General features: G+C 45.4%; 1 protein-coding gene across 1 annotated transcript in view; it reads right to left on the bottom strand.

Annotated features, from left to right (window-relative positions):
* The window catches only part of LOC138265802 (thiamine transporter 2-like), a 440,218-nt gene that overhangs the window by 70,666 nt on the left and 349,393 nt on the right, over positions 1 to 20,159 (bottom strand). The window contains exon 4 of the mRNA XM_069213860.1: positions 16,334 to 16,526. Within this exon, the coding sequence (XP_069069961.1) occupies positions 16,334 to 16,526 (193 nt within the window). The remainder of the gene's footprint in view (positions 1 to 16,333; positions 16,527 to 20,159) is intronic.

The raw sequence follows: 20,159 nt of genomic DNA, 5'->3' as shown, positions 1-20,159 counted from the left end.
ATTCTCATCCGCTCCCCTTGATAGGGAAACCAAGAGGCTGAACCATCTTGTAAAGAAGCTGTTTTCTTCCACCAGCCTGGCATTGAGGTCGGCGAACACCTTGTTCTTACTGGGCTGTTTCTTCCATACCATTTAGGACACAATTGCGCAAGTGCTGCCTCAGGTCCCGGAGAAGGCCCAGGCCATACTTTCCCAAGTGGTGAAAGACAGGAGGGACGCAGCTAAGTTCAACATATGGTGTGGCTTAGATTCGACTGACTCACTGGGCAGAGCGGTTGCGTCAACAGTGGCCTTAAGGCACCATGCCTGGCTGAAGACATCTGTTTTTTTGGGGGATGTCCAAGCAACTCTGATGGACATGCCCTTCAAAGGCACTCGCTTGTTTGGCGAGAAGGCAGACTAAGTGATGGAGCGCTTCAAGGACTCTTGGGCTATGGCCAAGTCCTTGGGTCTCTCTGCAACCCGTTCATCCACTGTCTGCCTTTCACCCCTTTCATGGCTAAGGCAGGGGCATGGCTACGTACAAGCTCTGTGCCAACCACCGCTCTATGCAATCAACCCAGAGTATGCAAGGGCATGGTGCCTTCAGACCTAGATGGTCTGGAAGCCGGAAGTTCTTTGCCACACAGCCCCACGAATCTGCAGCCTATAAGCCCTCCTAGTTTGCATCTGCAGGACCATGCTTGCCCAACTGGAGGGAGAATACACCATAATATCATCCACTGGAAGTCTATAACATTTGACGCATGGGTACCTCAGATCATCAGGAAGGGCAATGCCTTTTCAGTTCTTTCCTCCTCCTATTCCACCAACATTCAAACTGCTGTTTGAGGATCATTTGTGTCTGCTCCGAGAGGAAGTTACAGCTCTCTTGGCCAAGACAGTCATAGAAAGGGTCCCGTATCAGAAGTATTATTCCCACTACTTTCTGATACCCAAAAAGAACAAGGGTTTTCACCCTATTGTAGACCTACGGACCCTAAATCTCTTCTTCGCGAAGGAAACTTTCAAGGTGCTCATGTTGACTGAGGTCTTGTCTGCCCTAGACCTAGAAGACTGGTTGGTTGCACTGGACTTACAGGAATTCATATTTTCATATCCCCATCCTGCCCGCCCACAGGCATTACCTGCGGTTCAAAGTAGGCCACAAACACTTTCAGTTCACTGCACTGCCATTTGGCCTTACCAGTTCCCCTTCGGTGTTCACCAAGGTGATGGTGGTGGTCCCAGTTCATCTCCACAGGTCAAGGGATTTAGGGCATCATTACGAGTCTGGTGGTCTTCAGACCGCCAGGCTCGCGGTGGCGGTCCGACCGCCAAATTACAACTTTGGAGGTCAGTCCACCAATGGACCACCGTCCCCAGAGGGAACATGGTTCCCAATGGCATGATGGCACGCTGAACTCAGTGCCGCCATGCTGATTCAATCCCCCTTTCCGCTAGCCTTTTCAAGGCTGGGACCTGGCCATGAAAAGGATGGTGGAAAGGTAGTGCAGGGGACCACAAGGGGGCTCCTGAACTTCCCATAGCCATGTCATGGACAGTGCAGGGCTCCCTCTGCCCAGCACCTACGGAATGCGCACTGTCTGCTATGCAGACAGTGCGTATTCTGAGGGTGCTGGTCGGCCCCTTCTGTGCTACGAGATAGCACTCAGCTCCTTTAAGGAAGCCAAATAGTGCTATCTCGTAGCACTATTCTCTCCAGATTGATCAGTGGGAATGCTCTGTTTCAAGGTTTCCGCCGGTCAGACCGACGGTAACCTTGTAATAGGTGGGGTGGGGACACCACTGCCATGGGGGTGGCGTCCTTCCTGCAAGTTTGGTGGTTCCGCGTTGAGACAGAGAAACTCGTAATGAGCCCCATAGACTTCCCCTATCTTGACGACTGGCTGTTAAAAGAAAGTTCACCACAGACTGTCGTCTCCCACCTCTAGTCTATGGCAGACCCCTGGCGTTCCCTGCGGTTCACTATAAATGTGACAAATTCACACCTGACTCCCTCTCAGATGCTCACTTTCATAGGAGCAGTTCTGGGCACAGTGCAGTTTCGGCTTATCCTCCCGAGCAGTGAGTCCAGGACATTCAGGCTATGTTTCAGACTCTATCCTGAATTTAGGGCAGAATGACTCTGAGGCTGCTGGATCTCATAGCCTCCCGCTTCCTGCTGGTAAAACATGCCAGATGACATATGCAGGCTCTGCAGTGGAACCTGAAGTTCCAGTGAGCGCAGCATCAGCAAAATCTCTCCCACATGGTCGTGATCTCAGAGGAAACTGTGAAAGACCTGCAGTGGTGGTTAACAAATACGATTGGGTCAGAGGCAGACTCCCCTCCCTTCCTCAACCAGACATCATAGAAGTGACAGATGCATCACTCCTGTGATGGGGCAGCCATTTGGGAGAGGTGGGGATCAGAGGACTCTGGTCTCTGACTGAATCCAGGCTCCACATCAACATGTCAGAGCTCAGGGTGATCCAACTAGCATTGAAGGAATTTCTTCCCTCTGTCAAGGGGAAGTTAGTGCAGGTGTACACAGACAATACCACCCCCATGTGGTACTGCAATAAGCAGGGCAGGGTGGGACCGTGGACCCTTTGTCAGGAGGCCCTGTGTCTCTGGAAATAGCTGGAACAGCAGGGTATAACCCTGGTGGTTCAACACCTGGCAGGTTCCCCGAACGCCAGGGCAGACAAACTCAGCCATCGATGCCTAGTGGATCATGAGTAGCATCTAAATTCAAAGTTGGTACAAGGTCTCTTTCAGCAGTGTGGAGAGCCTTGGTGAGAGCTATTTGCCTCTGAAGAGAACACGCAATATCAGCAGAATTGCACGTTGGAGTTTCCAAGGCGGTACTCGCTCCGCAATGCTTTTCATCGCAAGTGGAGCTCAGGACTGTATGCCTTTCTACCCATATCACTCCTGCCCAGAGTTCTCAAGAAGATCAAGAATGGCTGGGCCCTCTTGTAGCTCCTGGCTGAGCTTGGAGAGTCTAGTATCCCAAGCTTCTGGGAATGTGTGTTGCTCCTATGCTCAGCCTGCCCTTTTGGGAGGATCTTCTGTCGCAGCAGCAAGGTAAGGTCCTCCACCCGAACCTGTCAAATCTATGCTTTCATGTATGGAGATTGAGCAGCGGCAGTTGGCAGCCTTTGACCTTCCTCTCGAAGTCTGTAATGTTCTCTTGGGAGCCAGGTGTTCCTCCAAAAAATGGTATACGCTTGCCATTGGCAAACATTTGTAAGATCTTGTACAGAGAATTCTATAGATCCTCTCTCTGCTTCTCTATCTGATATTCTTCTCTTTATTCTTTCTGTTGCATAGCAGGGTTTCTCTCTGGGGACACTGAAGGGTTATCTATCCGCTCTATCAGCCTTTCTGTGGCTGCCTGATCAAACTCCTTTTTTCAAGTCCCCTATTGTAAATAGGTTTCTTAAAGGGCTTGTAAATATGTTTCCCCTACACCCTTTTCATGCCTCAGTGGGATCTCAATTTAGTTCTCACATATCTCATGTGTGTTCCTTTCGAACCATTACATAACTGTACTCTCCAGCTGCTCACCATCAAGAAGACCTTCTTAGTTGCAATTACATCTGCCTGGAGGGTGAGTGAGATACAGGGCTTTTCATCTAACCTGACATATCTCACAGTATTTCCAGAAAAGGTTGTGCTACGCACCCATGCCTCTTTCCTCTCCAAGGTGGTGACCCCATTCCATCTGGGTCAAACTGTCACCTTGCCCACCTTCTTTACTCCCCACATTCTTCTAAGGAAGAGGAGCGACTCCACTGCCTGGACCCAAAAATGGAGTTGTCATTCTATCTTGACTGCACAAAAGAGTTTCAGGAGGATGACCAACTCTTTGTGTGGTATGTGGGAGCAAAGAAGGGATGGGCAGTACAGAAATGGACCATTTCATACTGCGTTGTCATCTGTATTAAAATCTGCTACACTGTAGCTAAGAAGCAGCCTCTGAGCTCTTAAGGGCCCATTCCACCAGAGTGTAGGAAAGTACCATCTTCCTTGGCATGTCACCCCCATTTTTCACATGTATGTCAGTATGTTTTTGCCAGTCTCACTGGGATCCTGCTGATCAGGACCTCAGCGCTCATATTTTATGGCCTAATGTGCATGCCTGAGTTGTACCTAACTGTGTCACTGAGGCTCTGATAACCAGAATCTCAGTGCTTATGCTCTCCATGCTTTTAAATGTGTCACTATAGGCCAGTGACTTCATTTACCAATTTCAACTGGCATACTGGACCCCCCTTATAAGTCCCTCGTATATGGTACCTAGGTATCCAGGGCATTGGGGTTCCAGGAGATCCATATGGGCTGTAGCATTTCTTTTGCCACCCATAGGGAGCTCAGACAAACCCTTACACAGGACGACTGCCATTGCAGCCTGTGTGAAATAACGCACACGTTATTTCACAGCCATTTTCACTGCACTTATAAGTCACCTATATGTCTAACCTTCACTTGCTGAAGGTTAGGTGCAAAGTTACTAAGTTTGAGGGCACCCTTGCACTAGCAAAGGTGCCCCCACATAGTTCAGGGCCATTTCCTCTGACTTTGTGAGTGTGGGGACACCATTACAAGCGTGCACTACATATAGGTCAATACCCCCAGTACTGCCAAACAAGCTCTCTGCGGCTTGCACTGCAGCTACAGCTGCTGCCACCTCACAGACAGTGTTCTGCCCTTCTCAGGTGTCTGGGCAGCCCAGTCCCAGGAAGGCAGAACAAAGTATTTCCTCTGAGAGCAGAGTGTTACACCTCTCCCTTTGGAAATAGGTGTTACAGGCTGGGGAGGGGCAGGCTGGGGAGGGGCAGGCTCCCCCAGCCTCTGGAAATGCTTTGAAGGGCACAGATGGTGCCCTCCTTGCATAAACCAGTCTACACCGGTTCAGGGACCCCTTGTCCCCTGCTCTGGAGCGAAACTGGACAAAGGAAAGGGGAGTGACCACTCCCCTGTCCATCACCACTCCAGGGGTGGTGCCCAGAGCTCCTCCAGTGTGTCCCAGACTTCAGCCACCTTGCTTTGCAAGGTGTGGGGGCACTCTGGAGGGCTCTGAGTGGCCAGTGCCAGCAGGTAACGTCAGAGATCCCTCCTGATAGGTCCTTAGCTGAGAAGGCAGCAAATCCCCCTCTCAGGGCCATTTAGGGTCTCTCCTGTAGGTTCTCTTCAGATTCTGCTTGCAAGTTTCCTTCAGGAATCCTCTGCAACACCTTCAGACTCTTCTGACCTCGGATCAACCGCAGCCTGCTCCAGGAAATGTTGTAACTGCAAGAGACTTTTCTTTAGCAACCTCAGCTCCAAGTCAGCAACTGCAACCGTTTCCATGGTGTGCATGCTCTGGGGTCTCCCTGCCTTCATCCTGCACCAGAAGGCCCGAAGAAATCTCCTGTGGAGTGACGGAGTCACTCCCCTGCTCCAAGCAGGCACCTTCCAAGACGACGACCAGTACCCTGGGACTCTTCAGCAACGATATTCATGCCATGGGGCATCTTTTGCATCATGCAGTAACCTGCTGGCATCTTCCTAGGGTGCATTTTTGCAGTCTTCAACTAACCAGGGACTCCTCTTTTGCACCCTCTTCTGGGTTGGCAGGGGCTCCTGTCCTTCCTGGAACTTCTTTCGACTTCTGGACTTGGTCCTTTGCAGGTCTTCAGGTCCAGGAATCCAGCAGTTGTTCTTTTCAGACTTGGTTGGCTGCTGCAAAATCCCAATCACGAGGTGTAGTGTGTCCTAAGGAAACTTGCAGTACTTTACTCCTGCTTTTCTGGGCTCTGGGGTGGGGTAATTTACTTACCTTTACTGTATTCTTACTCTCCCAGCAATTCTGACCACATTACACTTATGTAGAGGGGAATTTGTGATTCGCATTCCACTTTCTTAGTATATGGTATGTGTTGACCCTGGACCTATTTTCTCCCATTGCATTCTATAGGATTTCCTACTGTTTGCATTGTTCTATAACTATTTACTTGTCTAATTTTGGAGTCTAGTGTATATATTGTGTATAATACTTACCTCCAGAAGGAGTATTGTCTCTAAGATATGTTTGGTACTGTGTCACCCAAATAAATACCTTTATTTTGGTAATACTGAGTATTGTCTTTACTTGTGTATAAGTACTGTGTAACTATAAGTGGTATTGCATGAGCTTTGCATGTCTCCTAGTTCAGCCTAAACTGCTCTGCTATAGCTACCTCTATCAGCCTAAGCTGCTAGAACACTACGAGATTTCACTAATAAAGGATAACTGGACATGGTATAGGGTATAAGTGCCCAAGGTACACACTACAAACCAGGCCAGCCTCCTACACAGAGGAAAAGCTGTGACCACAGCATTAGCACATGGAGTTCCAGTCCTGGACATCTGCTAGGCAGCAACGTGGGCATCCCTGCACGTTTGCCAAACACTACTGCCTGGACAGGCAGGTCTGTGAGGATGGCGTTTCAGCAGTTTGGTCCTGCAGTCCCCAGCCCACTGCCAGGAGGATATGGCTTGGGTATCTAATCAAAGGTAAGGAATATGCAGCCAGAAGTCAGCTTGTCAGAGTTTGTAAAGTGCAACCACTCCGCCGTAAGGGTCTCTATCGGACAAACAAGTTACATACCTTCTGTAACGCAATATCTGGTAGAGACTATCTTGCTGCAGATTCCTCACAACCACCCCTACCTCCCCACTCTGCGGAATTGTTACTAGGGTTAGGGTGATGCCTTTTTCAGGGCCCTAGTTGTGACACACGTTGTGCCAGTTCTTGTCATGGCTCTACGCTGCTGGCGTGGAAAGTTATGGTAAAAGTAACTGACAACCACGCGCCTGGATGGCGCCTATACATGTGGTCGCGAAGTTACATCCGGTGCCAACTGCGCCAGCAACACCATACAGAATTGAACGGAGTCACCCGATAGCCCGTGCAAAAGTTTCTGGATGCAGCCTGACGCCTGGGAAAATCAAAGGTAAGGATTCTACAGCTAGATGGAGTCTCTACCATATAATGCGTTACAAAAGGTAAGTGACTTGTTCAATAAGCCTATTAATTTAGAAAAAACAGTAAACTCTTAATATAAACATTATTAACATTAAATATATATGTATATATGTATATATTTATATAACAATTAAACAATTTACAAAATGAATAATAAAAATAATCATTATTAATTAAAACTGATTATCTACTATTTTAATATGAATTATTTCACTATGTAAAAACTAATTTTAACAATTACTTACTATTTGAAAAATATAAAAATATTTTTTCAATTATTACTTAATTCATTTTTCATTCTATACCCTTATAAACCTAGCAGCGCACACCTAGTTAGTATAGCACAATTTACATATTTAATACTCAATTAAATAATAGATTAACAATTAATAAAGCATTGTTAATTACTTAATTAACTCCCCACCCTAAACACCTATAACCTAGCAACATGCACCTAACATATAACTAAAATATATCAGTGTTGAACAATTTAAATAATTAGTAATCAATAAAATGTTTAATTCTAAATTAATAACTAATTATTACCTTATTAACTTCCCACCCTTTATTATTACAAACCTAGCAACCCCCACCTACAATATAACAAAATAAATCAGTATTACATAATTTACATAATTAATTTCAATCACATAATTGATTTAAAATGTGATATTTAATTAATATGTAATTATTACTTAATTAACTTCCCACCTTATTACCATACAAACCCAACAAACTGCAGCAACACTATAAATTATTGTTGACAATTACATTAAAAAAATAAAATCACTTAAAATTACAAACTATATTTTAAAAATAATAACAATTATACAAAACATAGTAACACATAATATTATTATATGAAGTAAACACATTTAAATAATTAACCCCTTCCCTGCCAAGCCTTTTCCCCCTCCTGTGCCAAGTCTTTTTTTGGCTATTTGGGGCAGTTCGCGCTTAGGCCCTTATAACTTTTTGTCCAGATAACTACCCATGCCTAATTTGTGTCCTCTTTTTCTAACATCCTAAGGATTCTATAGGTACCAGGAGTTTTGGGGATCCCCTGGAGGAGACCAAGAAATTAGCCAAAATACAGCTAAAATTTCATATTTTTTTTAAATGGGAAACAGTGCTGCAGAAGAAAGCATGTGTTTTATTCCCTGAAAATTGCATCAACAAATGGTTTGTGGTGCTAAAATCACCATCTTCCCAGCTTTCAGGAACAGGCAGACTTGAATCAGAAAACAACATTTTTCAACAGAATTGTGGCATTTTACTGGGACATACCCCATTTTTACCATTTTTGTGCTTTCAGCCTCCTTCCAGTTAGTGACAGAAATGGGTGTGAAACCAATGCTGGATCCCAGACAGCTAAACATTTCTGAAAGGCAGACAAAATTCTAAATTCAGCAAGGGGTCATTTGTGTAGATCCTTCAAGGTTTTCCTATAGAAACAACTAAAATAAAACAAATATTCAAATTGAGGTGAAAAAAGAGCCATTTCTGTCCATGTTTTCTTCTATAACTTTTTCCAGCTATGGCTGGTTTTTTAAAGCAATATACTGCTATGTCTGCTGGACTCTTCTGGTTGCGGGGATATATAGGGCTTGTAGGTTTATCAAGAACCCTAAGAGCCAATAAATGAGCTGCACCTTGCAATGGGTTTTCATTGTAAACGGGGAATAGAGCAATTCATTTGGTGAAATATAAAGAGTGAAAATTAGGTATCAAGGAAACCTTTGTATTTCTAAAATGGGCACAAGATGAGGTGTTGAGAAGCAGTGGTTATTTTCACATTTCTGAATTTCCGGGTCCCCATACTAGCATGTGAATTACAGGGCATTTCTCAAATAGACTTATTTTTCACACACTGTCTTCTATTCTGTGTTCCCACAAGTCTCCCGATAAAAATGGTACCTCTCTTGTGTGGGAAGGCCTAGTGTCCATGACAGGAAATGCAACATGAACACATCACATTTTTACATTGAAATCTGACTTGTTTTTTGGATATTTGGCCTTTAGCTCAGCCGGCACCTAGGGAAACCTACCAAACCTGTGCATTTTTTAAAACTAGACACCTTGTGGGGCTCTCACCGGGTTCTGTTACCCACAATCCTTTGAAAACCTCAAAATTGGGCAAAAACACTTTTTCCTCACATTTTGATGATAGAAGGTGCTGGAATATGAGAGGAGCCACAAATGTTATTTATTCCCCCAAGTGTCCTGATGAAAATTACACCTCACTTGTGTGGAAAGGCCCAGTGCCCGTGACAGGAAATGCCCCAAAACACCACATGGACACATCACATTTTCCCCCCAAAAAGTGACCTGTTTTTTGCAAAGTGCCTTGTTGTGGATTCTGGTCTCTAGCTCATCCGGCACCTATGAAAACCTAGCAAACTTGGACATTTCTGAAAACTAGACACCTTCCGGAACCCAAGATGGGGTAACTTGTGGCGCTCTCACCAGGTTCTGTTACCCAGAATCCTTTGCAAACCTCAAAATGTGGCAAAAAATACACTTTTTCCTCACATTTTGGTGATAGAAAGTTCTGGAATCTGAGAGGAGCCACAAATTTCGTCCCACCCAGCATTTCCCCAAGTCTCCCAATAAAAATGGTACCTCAGTTGTATGGGTAGACCTAGTTCCCCCGACAGGAAATGCCCCAACACACTAAGTGGACGCATCAAAATTATCAATTACAAAACTACCTGAATTTGCGGTGAGCACCTGAGCTTTTGTTCCTGGGCTCAGCAGCCATCTCGGGAAACCTACCAAACCCAGACATTTCTGAAAACTAGACAGCTGAGAGAGTCCAGTGAGGTGTGACTTGCATTGTTCCCCCAGTGTTTTCTTACCCAGAATCTTCAGCAACCTTAAATTTACCTAAAAAATCACATTTTCCCCACATTTCTGTGTGGGATCACTGCACCGGCACAAATTTCCTACCACCCAATGTTCCCCTCAGACTCCCAATAAAAATGATATCTCACTTGTGTAGGTGGGCCAAGTGCCTGTGACCGGGAAGATCCAAAAACATGTCAAAATTGAGGGAGCACCATTCCAAGTGTGACGATTTTGAGACTTAGCCAAGCTCTCATGGCCCAAATGTAAAACCAAAACCCAAATTAATCAAATGTCCTCTTGCTTGCCGTTGGTATAAGATCTTTCAGTGTGCGGGGGGAGAGCTGAAAGATTGTTACCCACTTCAGTTGGGGTGGGGGCATAACCATGCTCATACTGGTTGGTAGCCACCACCCCACTATTTTTTTTTTAATTCCCTGGCATCTAGTAGGCTTCCTGGCCCTCGGGGAGAGGATCTGGAGTAATTGCCCCATCTGCCCATCGGTCGGCAGAACAGCTTTGTCCCCATTTATTCGGGGTGGGGCATGGCCATACGCCCACCCTCTTTTTTTGAGAAAAATTCTTTCCTAGTGTCTAGTAGGCTTTCTGCCCCCTTTGGGGGCAGATGGCCCTTACAAAAATACGCCGATTTGCCCCCAAAGGGGGCAGAAATGGCCAACAGTAATGTGCCCCCACGGGGAGCGATCCTTGCCCAAGGGGCTGCCCCTAAACAAAATACACACACAAAAATCCCTGGTGCCTAAGTGGTTTCTGCCTCCCTTGGGGGCAGATGGGCCTAATAGAAATAGGCCGATCTGCCCCCCAGAGGGGCAGAAATGGCCTAAAATAAAATTTGCCCCCGGGGGAGCGACCGTTGCCTAAGGGGTCGCTCCCCTTGCGTGAAATTGGTGCAAAAAAAAAAAAAAACTGGTGTCTAGTGGTTCCTGCCCCAACCTAATAAAAATAGGCCAATCAGCCCCCAAAGGGGGGCAGAAATGGCCTAACATAAAATTGGCACCCAGGGGAGAGACCCTTGCATAAGGGGTTGCTCCCCTTGCTTGAAATTGGCGGTAAAAAAAATCCCTGGGGTCCAGTGGTTTCTGTCCCCCTGGGGGGCAGATTGGCCTAATAAAAATAGGCCGATCTGCCCCCATTGGGGGCAGAAATGGCCTAAACTAAATTTGTCCCCAGGGAAGCAACCCTTGCCCAAGGGGCCGCTCCACTCCTATACAAAAACAACAAAAAAGATCCCTGGTGCCTAGAGGTTTCTGCCCCCCTTGGAGGCAGATGGGTCTTAATAACACAGGCCGATCTGCCCCCAAGGGGAGCAGAAATGGCCTATATTAAGTGTGCCCCCCAGGGGAGCGACCCTTGCCTAAGGGCTCGCTCCCCTTGAGTGAAATTAGCATTAAAAAATCCCTTATGTCCAGTGGTTTCTGCCCCACTTTGGGGCAGATTGGCCTAATAAAAATAGGCCAATCTGCCCCCAAGAGGGGCAGAAATGGACTAAAATGAATTTGGCCCCCAGGGGAGTGACCCTTGCCTGACCACTCCCCTCCTGTAAAAAATTTTTTATCCCTGGTGCCTAGAGGTTTCTGCCCTCTTTGGGGGCAGATGGGCCTAATTAACATAGACCGGTCTGCCCCCAAGGGCGGCAGAAATGGCCTAATAACAAAATGCCCCCTTGGAGAGCAGCCCTTGCCCTTGTTTGTTCACACAAAGTAAACAAACTCCCTGGTGTCTAGTGGGCATTCCTGCAGCAAGAACGCTATGCGATCGTACTGCAGGAATTCTTGGAAAGACATCAAAGGAAAGGAAAAGCCTTTCCTTTCCTTTGATGCCTCTATGATCTCCCCCACCCCACCCGCTCAGAAGAGAAATGCAAGCATTTCTCATCCGATCGCACTGAAAGCTGAGCTTCCAGCGCAATGGGGGCGACCTCTGATGAGGTCAGCGTGCGATTATGCGCTGACATCATCAGACATCACTGGGGGGTGGAAGGGGAATAGATTCCCCTTCCATCCCTGCCCAGGGGAGGGGGGTGGGAGGGCCACGGGGAGTGCTAGCGCTCCCACTGTGGGCCAGGTGCAGGACGTAATGGTGACATCCTCGGCACCTGAGCGGCGCAGCCAAAGATGTAACCGTTACGTCCTGAGCACCCAAGGGGTTAAAAAATGATATTATTTGCAATTACATTACTGAAAATGATATTAAACAATATTATTAGAAACAATGTTAGGTACCTATGAAAATTATATTCTTGACAACAATATTTTTGCATCACAATATTTTGTGTCACAATAATTTATTTCTGATATTTTTGGCTCCAGATAGTTATAACTCAATATCTTGTAGAAGTCCAAACACCCTACCGCCACTAGTCCAGAACTAGGATATTTGACATTTAATCTCAGCTTTACCACTTCAACTAAATATGATGGGGAAAAGACTGTATTCAAGCTGGGCAACGACCACAACATAATGACATTTCCCTGCGAAGGCTAGTCCCTTGGCCTGGCCATTAGAATCACTGCCACCACAGTTGAGGTCTGAAGGACTAGGTAGAAATATGGAAAAAGGAGACACAACTATTAATTCTGTCCTCCCATTTAGCTTAATTGTGCAATATTGAGCAACCACTATTGGAACTTATCCCTCTGCTTCATTTTGGCAAATGTGTGAATTTTCAAAAGCAAAATAAAATCAAAACACGTGAGTTAGCTTATGGTTAAAGAAATTGACTGAATGGTATCAGGAGGAGGGGAGAAAGGTCCATCTCCAACACAATGCAATACAGAGGTAAATATATCGCCTTTGCAGCAAGTAGCATTTTCTGCAGTAGTGGGTCTCCCACTTTAACAAACTATTTGACTCTGGGCAAATCATACACTCACTGTGCTTCTGCCCCTTGATCTGACAATATGTCAGCCCATTCAAGAAAGCTTACTGGAAGAAAAAACACATCAAGGGCATACTTCCAGGACAGGTCCATAGCATGGTTTTTATTCACACATTTAGGCTATTTATCTCTCAATGGCTGAACGTGCTCCTGAAGCTGTATTGTGCAGGACCCTCCTCTTCCACAGCTCCTACCTCCTAGCCATACATAGGTACCTCTTTCATAGCTCATAAAGGGCAAAACATTTGGGTTGATTATCCTCTGAGAGGATTTAAAGTGGTGAGGAACCAAATTGCAGGACAATGGGCACCCTACAGTGCCCCTGTGAGTGAGCAGTAGGACAGGCGCCACGATTGAAGAACAAACCTGCAAAATGTGGGACAGTTGGCCACCCTACCTGTGAGGCACAAAAGGAGAACAAAATGTCAAATAAAGCTTGCTGTGCTGTTTATTCAAAGTTTATCTCACAGCGATCCAGCAGTTGCTCCCAGCAGGGGCAATTCATCTGGCAATGGGACCTATTTAGAGTTTAGAGGATGGGACACTCCCTCACAAATGTGGTAGATATCCTGTCCACCAAATTATAAGAGCCTTATGTCCTATGGAACTTGTCATATGGTGGATGGGATATCCACCACATTTCTGACAGAGCAATCCATCTGTTGAAGTCTAAACCTGGCCCTAAGTTGCAGAGCTCTGTTCCCCAGCTCAGTGGATCAAGTTAAATATGTGGAGGTCTGGGTCCAGCCTTTCCTTTGTAGTTCAAGGGATTTATAACATTGTTTTGGACTTAAATATGTAATGCAAATATGTCTGTATTTCTTTTTTTTACATGGTTTTTAGGTCTTTCACCACATCACTGTCCATAGCCAAAGACAGCAACAGAATAAAACATGTCACACATGAGGTTTGCAGTGATGTTCCATTTTAATATGATTTTAAAACAGGGGATACTTTCAAGGTGTTTTTATCCTGTTGGTCTCTCAAGAGGGAAGCACTGTGAGACCCCTAAAATGTCATAAAAAGCAAACGTAGCTCCACGCGTCTTTGGATTTGTTTCTTGTTTATCTAAACTAATGATTTTAATCTTCACAATGATTACCAGAGGAGGCCTGATCACGCAAAAAAGAACACATTTCCATGCAAGTTCTAGCCTCTCTGCTCAAAAAGACTGCGGCCTCCACAGGTATCTTTAAAAAGTTAACTAATGTTAAATTGCTAGTTTCATTTTACCCTCACCACTCAAACGTCTCCTTCTACCACTGGTGTTCCAACGTGTTGTTAGCCCAGTGAAATTGGGCAGCACTCAGCTCCACACTCTGAATTACCAACAGCCTCGGAATCGGTACAAGTCCATGTCTTCACTGAGCTAGAGGGTCATAAAGTCAGAGAGTAGTTCAGGAGCCAACTGCAAATTACAGTCCAGTGCATATCACAGATTCAAATGTTAAGACATCCTGAGTTGGTCAGTGTCCATCCTCAGAGAGAAGTCTAGGAAGTTCATAATGCACTGCTCTTGTCACTACGGGCAGATGGCCTGGTACATAGGCCAAGGGGCTGCTCTGGCAGGAAACTATATGGATTCGCTCCAGACAGGCCCAAAAAAAGAAGAATGAGAGAAGAAGAAGTGGAGGATGGGCTTGCCCATTCTGGAAAGTATGCATCATCGACCTTGCAAATGCCATTCTTACACAAATGTAAATGTTTATGGACCTGATGGCTTATCTTAAAGGCGGGTGCACGATCAAAGTTTGCAGAGCTTTTATCATATACACTCATTATAAGATTTATTGAGGTTACTGCAGTTCGGATTGCATGTAATATTCACAAACACTAAGGGGCTTATTTACAAGCCTCTTGGCGCAGGGCTGTGAAGCAAGTGACCTTGCTGTGCTACTCTGCGCCCCAGGGAAAGGACAGAAATGCACCATATCTACAAGATACAACGCATTTCTGTCCTCCCCACCCTTGCACCATGGTGTAAGAACGCCTGCGTTGCAGACAGGATGAGTTCTGTGCAGGAAGGGACACCTTCATGCTAAAAAAAAAATGTATGGAATTTTTTTACTCTTTCTATGTGTGCAGCACACACAGAAAGAGGAAACAATAAGGGGAAATAAAGGTATTTCTCCTTGTTTCACCTTCCCTGGAGAAACGTAAGATTTTGACACATTCCCATGTTTATGATGCCTTGTAAATCTGGGAATGCGCCAAAACCCATGGGTTTTGCTTGGGGCAACCCACTGTAACGCTAACGGAACGCCTCCCTGCCACAGTGTAAGGCAATGCTGTGACTTGCGTTGCGTTGCCTTACATTGTATGTACAAGGCAATGAAAAGCCACACAAAATGGCTTTGTGTGGCCTTGTAGATATGGGCCTGCACTATGCGCTGCCGGTGCGTCAGAAAAAGTGACGCACTGGCGGCATGGAGGGCTTGCAAATAAGCCCCTAAATTCATTAGAGGGAAACTACATTCTTGAGGCTACCGGGTGGGAAGATCAATCAAGACTATTGCATCCAAAGGGCCACGTGCAATTTGAAGAGTCCTTCACAATCAGAAACCACACAAACTGTAGCTGAAAAACAAAAACAGGCATAGTGCCTTTCAAAGGTAAAGGGATAAAAGTGCACACGGCACAGGTGATAAAAAATCTGAAGGTATGACCCACTCCACTCCACTGTCTCCCCATCGATGCTTGAATTCATTTTAAAATAGCATGCATAAGTCACAAAGCCTTTCCTGAAGGAAATCCTTTGGTCCCCAACTCTGTTTGTGGCGGGAAAAATGCAAATTTGGCAGGGTGGCTGATCTACCAATCAAACCATCAATATCAGATGCCAATGTTGGATCAGTCACTCCATTAATCTCTAACTGAGCCCTTCACTTTACTACATCCTCCTCGCTAACTTTACCTGCATCTCCTGTTCAGATGTATTTATTGTTACTGTTTATCTGTCACTTTACTAGGGTTCAATGTATTTCTCACCTCATGATAAACACTCAGATGATCATGAGCCAGAACTGTACAAATAAGCAAAACAAATAAATAAAAATACATGTGAATGACTGCACACAAGCTGTCGTGGCTTTACAGAAACCATCTTGACGTGTCTGAGTATCCCTTAGCCTAACCAGAATTTTAGAGCTATAGATATTTCACTAAATCTCGCGATTTCTACATGGGTCGGTTCATTTTTTCACGCTTAGGCTAATTCTGATCAGCAAGACCACTTGTTGCGTCTGCTTCATCTGCCGCAAGCAGTGCGACTCTTTCTCCTTTACCTTTCCCCTAAGCAGTTATACAGAAAGAACATTTCACTATTCAAAAATCAAAACTATTTGGTTTTGCTAATGCTTACATCCCAATGGTTGACTTTGCATTCCGTTGAATATGTTCCCATTGGAAAGACTGCAGTGCATTTACACAATGTAATCTCCGTGCAGTTGCTCTAACGAAAGATAGATAAGCACAGCCTCCAAGAACGGATTTAAAATTCAATTACAATCCTGTAGAATTATACAAATGTAAATTTGTATTTATTTGGGGTGTTAGTAAAATATAAAGACCAAAACTGGTAGATCATACTCACGTTGCTATTGTGATCAGAAGCATGTACGATGCCTTAAATACCAGATATGCAGCATAACAAACCCATATGTTAGGAATGAACCGCATGACAAACACAGCTCCAGCATCCAATCCTGTAAAAATACCCAGAGCCAGTTCTCCAGAAACATCCCAATTGATTTTTACATATCCCACTGAAAAGGATGTCACAGCACCTAAAAAGTGTCAAAAGGAAAATATGAAATTCATTTTTTCAAATGACAAACAACATTCCAAGCTTTTCATTCTCATAAAATGAGCAGTGCTTCCCAAATGTTTTGGAACCACAATCTACTTTTTAGTACACAAACTTTTGTGACCCACCTAGTTTAATGGACATCGTGCAGGCGATTTTTTAATGCAACTAAAGCAATTTTCCAATTAAATGGTCACGAAATTTGCATAGATGTTCAGTTTTACTGGAAAAACTATATTGTATACAAATAACAATGTGTGGGAATCCAGTTTCAGTGAATATTTATTATTTATGTATCACTAAATGAAGTAACTTGAATTGTTCTGATCCTATTAAAAACCTTGCTTCTATCATGCTTAAGAAATAACAAAAAAGCGCTTCATTCTTCCATTCCTAACTGCTAAATGTGTAACATTCATATAAAGGTATTTACATTTTGTTGTGTGATACAAAATAATGACATGCCACAGCCTTTACTTTCAACCTCCATGTACCCTAGCAAAATTGTCACATAATTCACGTTATTTTTCTTTCACTCAAGGCAAAGTGAGAAATGTTTGCAAACCCTAGTTTCCATGTAAAAAAACTAGGCTGCAGAAGATTTAGGGCCTGATTATAAGTATGGCATTCTGGGGACTGCCATGGTGGAAGTCTGACCACTGTTGGGTTGACCACTGTATTACGATGCATGTAGGTCCATAGACAAAATACCAATGTGGTCCCGCCGGCACCGCCAGGCAGAGCAGACTGCTATAGCTTTGAGAAAGGCCAATGAGGCTGTCAGAGGACAGCCGCTAGTGTTTCCATGTTGCTTTTCACCTACGTCATTGCCCATCCATCCATTGAACATCTCTCCTTGTCCTGGTTGACACCAGCTCTGCTTTCAAAGTCAGGTCTTGCCAACCACAGCAAATGGCTCAGTAGTCAGGATGAATCATACACAAATGTAGGCACACCTAGCAAATTACTCAGGAGCAATAAAAAGGTAGAAAAATAATGGAGGAATAAAAGTCTACCAAAAAACCAGCTTAGTTTTATTAGCCGAACTTACAGTTTGATTAATGGTCAATGGCCAGGCCACATATATGAGTCCATGCACACTGCTGTGCACCAGAATGTGACTCTCTGATCACTGTCACAGGAACCTCCAGAGGAAGGGGCTTCAAGTGGGCATGCCAGGCACCTCTGTGATCAACCTTGAGTTGGGTCTGATTTAGGATGGGTGGGTTTGTTTTGGGAGGGGTGAGCTTAACTTTGGGAGGGGTGGGCTCCTTCTTGGGGGTAGGATGAGTATGGCTGGTTTCAGGGGGACAAGTGTGACAGGGGAGAACTGGGACATGGAAGGGATGGGTCAGGATGTGTATGGGATACTTTTGGTTTTGGGAGGTTAGGTTTCACAGGGGTAATGGCAAGGTCAAACAGGAAACTTTGGGAAAGAGGGTAGGATCTTCAGAAGGGCTTAGGGGTTGTGAAGTTGAGGAAGTGCTTGTGTCTGCTGTGGGTGTTGTTGGTGCTGGTGTGTGTGTCTGAGGTATGCTTATGTTTGGGTGGTGTCTGTTGCATGTGTGAGTGTGGGAGTTTGTCTACCGTGGGGGGCTTGCGGTGGAGGTGATGTCTATGGTGGGTGTGGTGGCTGTGTCTGTTGGTATTGGGTGCTGTCTGAGGGTATGGTGTGTGTGGTGGCTGTATTGTGGGTTTTGCTGTGGTATCTGGGGGTATGGTGTGTGTGGTGGCTGTGTCTATGGGTGTTGGGGTGGTGTCTGGGGGTATGGTGTGTGTGGGTCTGTGGGTGTTAGGGAGGTGTCTAGGTGTAGGGTGTGTGTGGGTCTGTGGGGCTAGGGATGGCATCTGGGGGTATTGTGTGTGTGTTGGCTGTGTCTGTGGGTTTTGGAGTGGTGTATGGGGGTATGGTGTGTGTAGTTTTGGGGTCTGTGGGTGTTGAGGTGGTGTCTGTGGGAATGGTGGTAGTGGTGGTGTGTGTGACTGTTGAGTGCTTGCATGCTGGTGTGTCTTGTGGTACTTGTGCTTATTTGTACTGCTTGTGTTTGTTGAGGTGGGTGCATGCCGATGTGTGTGTGCTTGGACAGGCATGGGAAGAGGGAAATTGGATGGTGAAGAGGTGGGTGTTGGGGTGTAGGATTGTGCGGGTTGGAAGACTGCCATCAGTGAGGAGGTCAGAGCTTGAAGATATCTCTGTAAGCCAGACATGGCACTATGAATGCCTTCCAGGTACGCAACCACCTGCTGAAGTTGGAAGCCCTGCACCTGGATGGCATTCAGAATAGAAGTCTGACCCACAGAGATACTCCTTAGAAGGTCAATAGCCTCACCACTCAGGGCAGCAGGGGTAATGGGGGCAGGGTGCGAGGGAGACACCCACCCTCTCGAGTGAGCGGGCACGGCCAACTGGGTGGGGAACAACAGGGAGGGTGGAGATGGAACTGGGGGTGACAGGCAAGGATAGAACAGGTACAGGTCCTGATGGGTCCGCCATCACTAGGAAGTGGCCACTGGAGAGAGACTCAGAAGATGAAGATGTTGATCCTGTGTCCTCCATGGCACTCCCCTCACCCTCCGGGCCACTGGGCCCCTCCGTGACTGATGTCTCTGGACTGGAGGTACTGTGGCCAGCTGCTTCCCCACTGGTTTCGGCTCTGTTTCCTCTGCTTGCCTGTGCTGGTGCTGAAATAACAAAGACAAATAGGGTCACCACATGTATCTGATCAAACTTGAACAACAGCTTTGATCACCAACAAATGCCATGATATACAGTAGCCCCCAGCCACAAGCTTCAGGAGAGTGGTTCCAACATTTGCTACACTATATGCATGCATGCTGCATGAACTGTAAACAGTTGCCCACAGGAAAATCAGAATTACAGGCAGCTCCATTTGCATGGGTGAAGTTGTGCAATCACAATACCCATGGAGCAAGTGAGAGACCTTATCACCTTGAATGGTTTGGCTTATGGAGCATCTCTCGCTTACCTGTTTTAACAAAATAACATGGCAATGTCATGCTCAATCTCACAGATCCTACACACAGTCATGCATCCAGCTAATCTTCATATACCCAATACCGCATCATGATGAAATGATGGCCAAATAATTTAGCCATGTTGTAGCAAGAAGGACAGTAGCCAGAACAAGGTGACATGGAAACACCTATGCCACACTGTTAAAAAGCCCCAATGGTAACTTCATAATATGTCCATTGATTAAATAGACTCAAGGAAGTTGTACTAATGTTGCTCTGATAGATAATATACACTGAAGACAATTTGGCCAACATGTCTGTGAGATTTGTCTACAAATATCCACACCACAATGAATCAGCTAGCAGCAGGGAAATCACATGTCTTGATCGGTACTGCTGAGAATACCCTACTCAGATTAGATAAGTAAAAACCAATAGTCTATTGAATGTTGAAGAGGTTCAGAGAATATCCAGCACCTGCAGAAGGTCCTTAACATGTTGCCTATGGGAAGGCACATCACTGTCCCTTTTAGTTATGCAAACACAGATTCACTTGGATGAATGAGTGTACACAACCACATATGATTCCCACATTCCTGCAAGTCACTCCCTGATGCATGACAACAGTTAAGTAATG

This window comes from Pleurodeles waltl, chromosome 11 (assembly GCF_031143425.1).
Source record: "Pleurodeles waltl isolate 20211129_DDA chromosome 11, aPleWal1.hap1.20221129, whole genome shotgun sequence".
NCBI classification, from domain to species: Eukaryota; Metazoa; Chordata; class Amphibia; order Caudata; family Salamandridae; genus Pleurodeles; species Pleurodeles waltl.
Note: the sequence above shows the minus strand (reverse complement) of the source record. Positions and strands in the feature narration are given on the sequence as shown.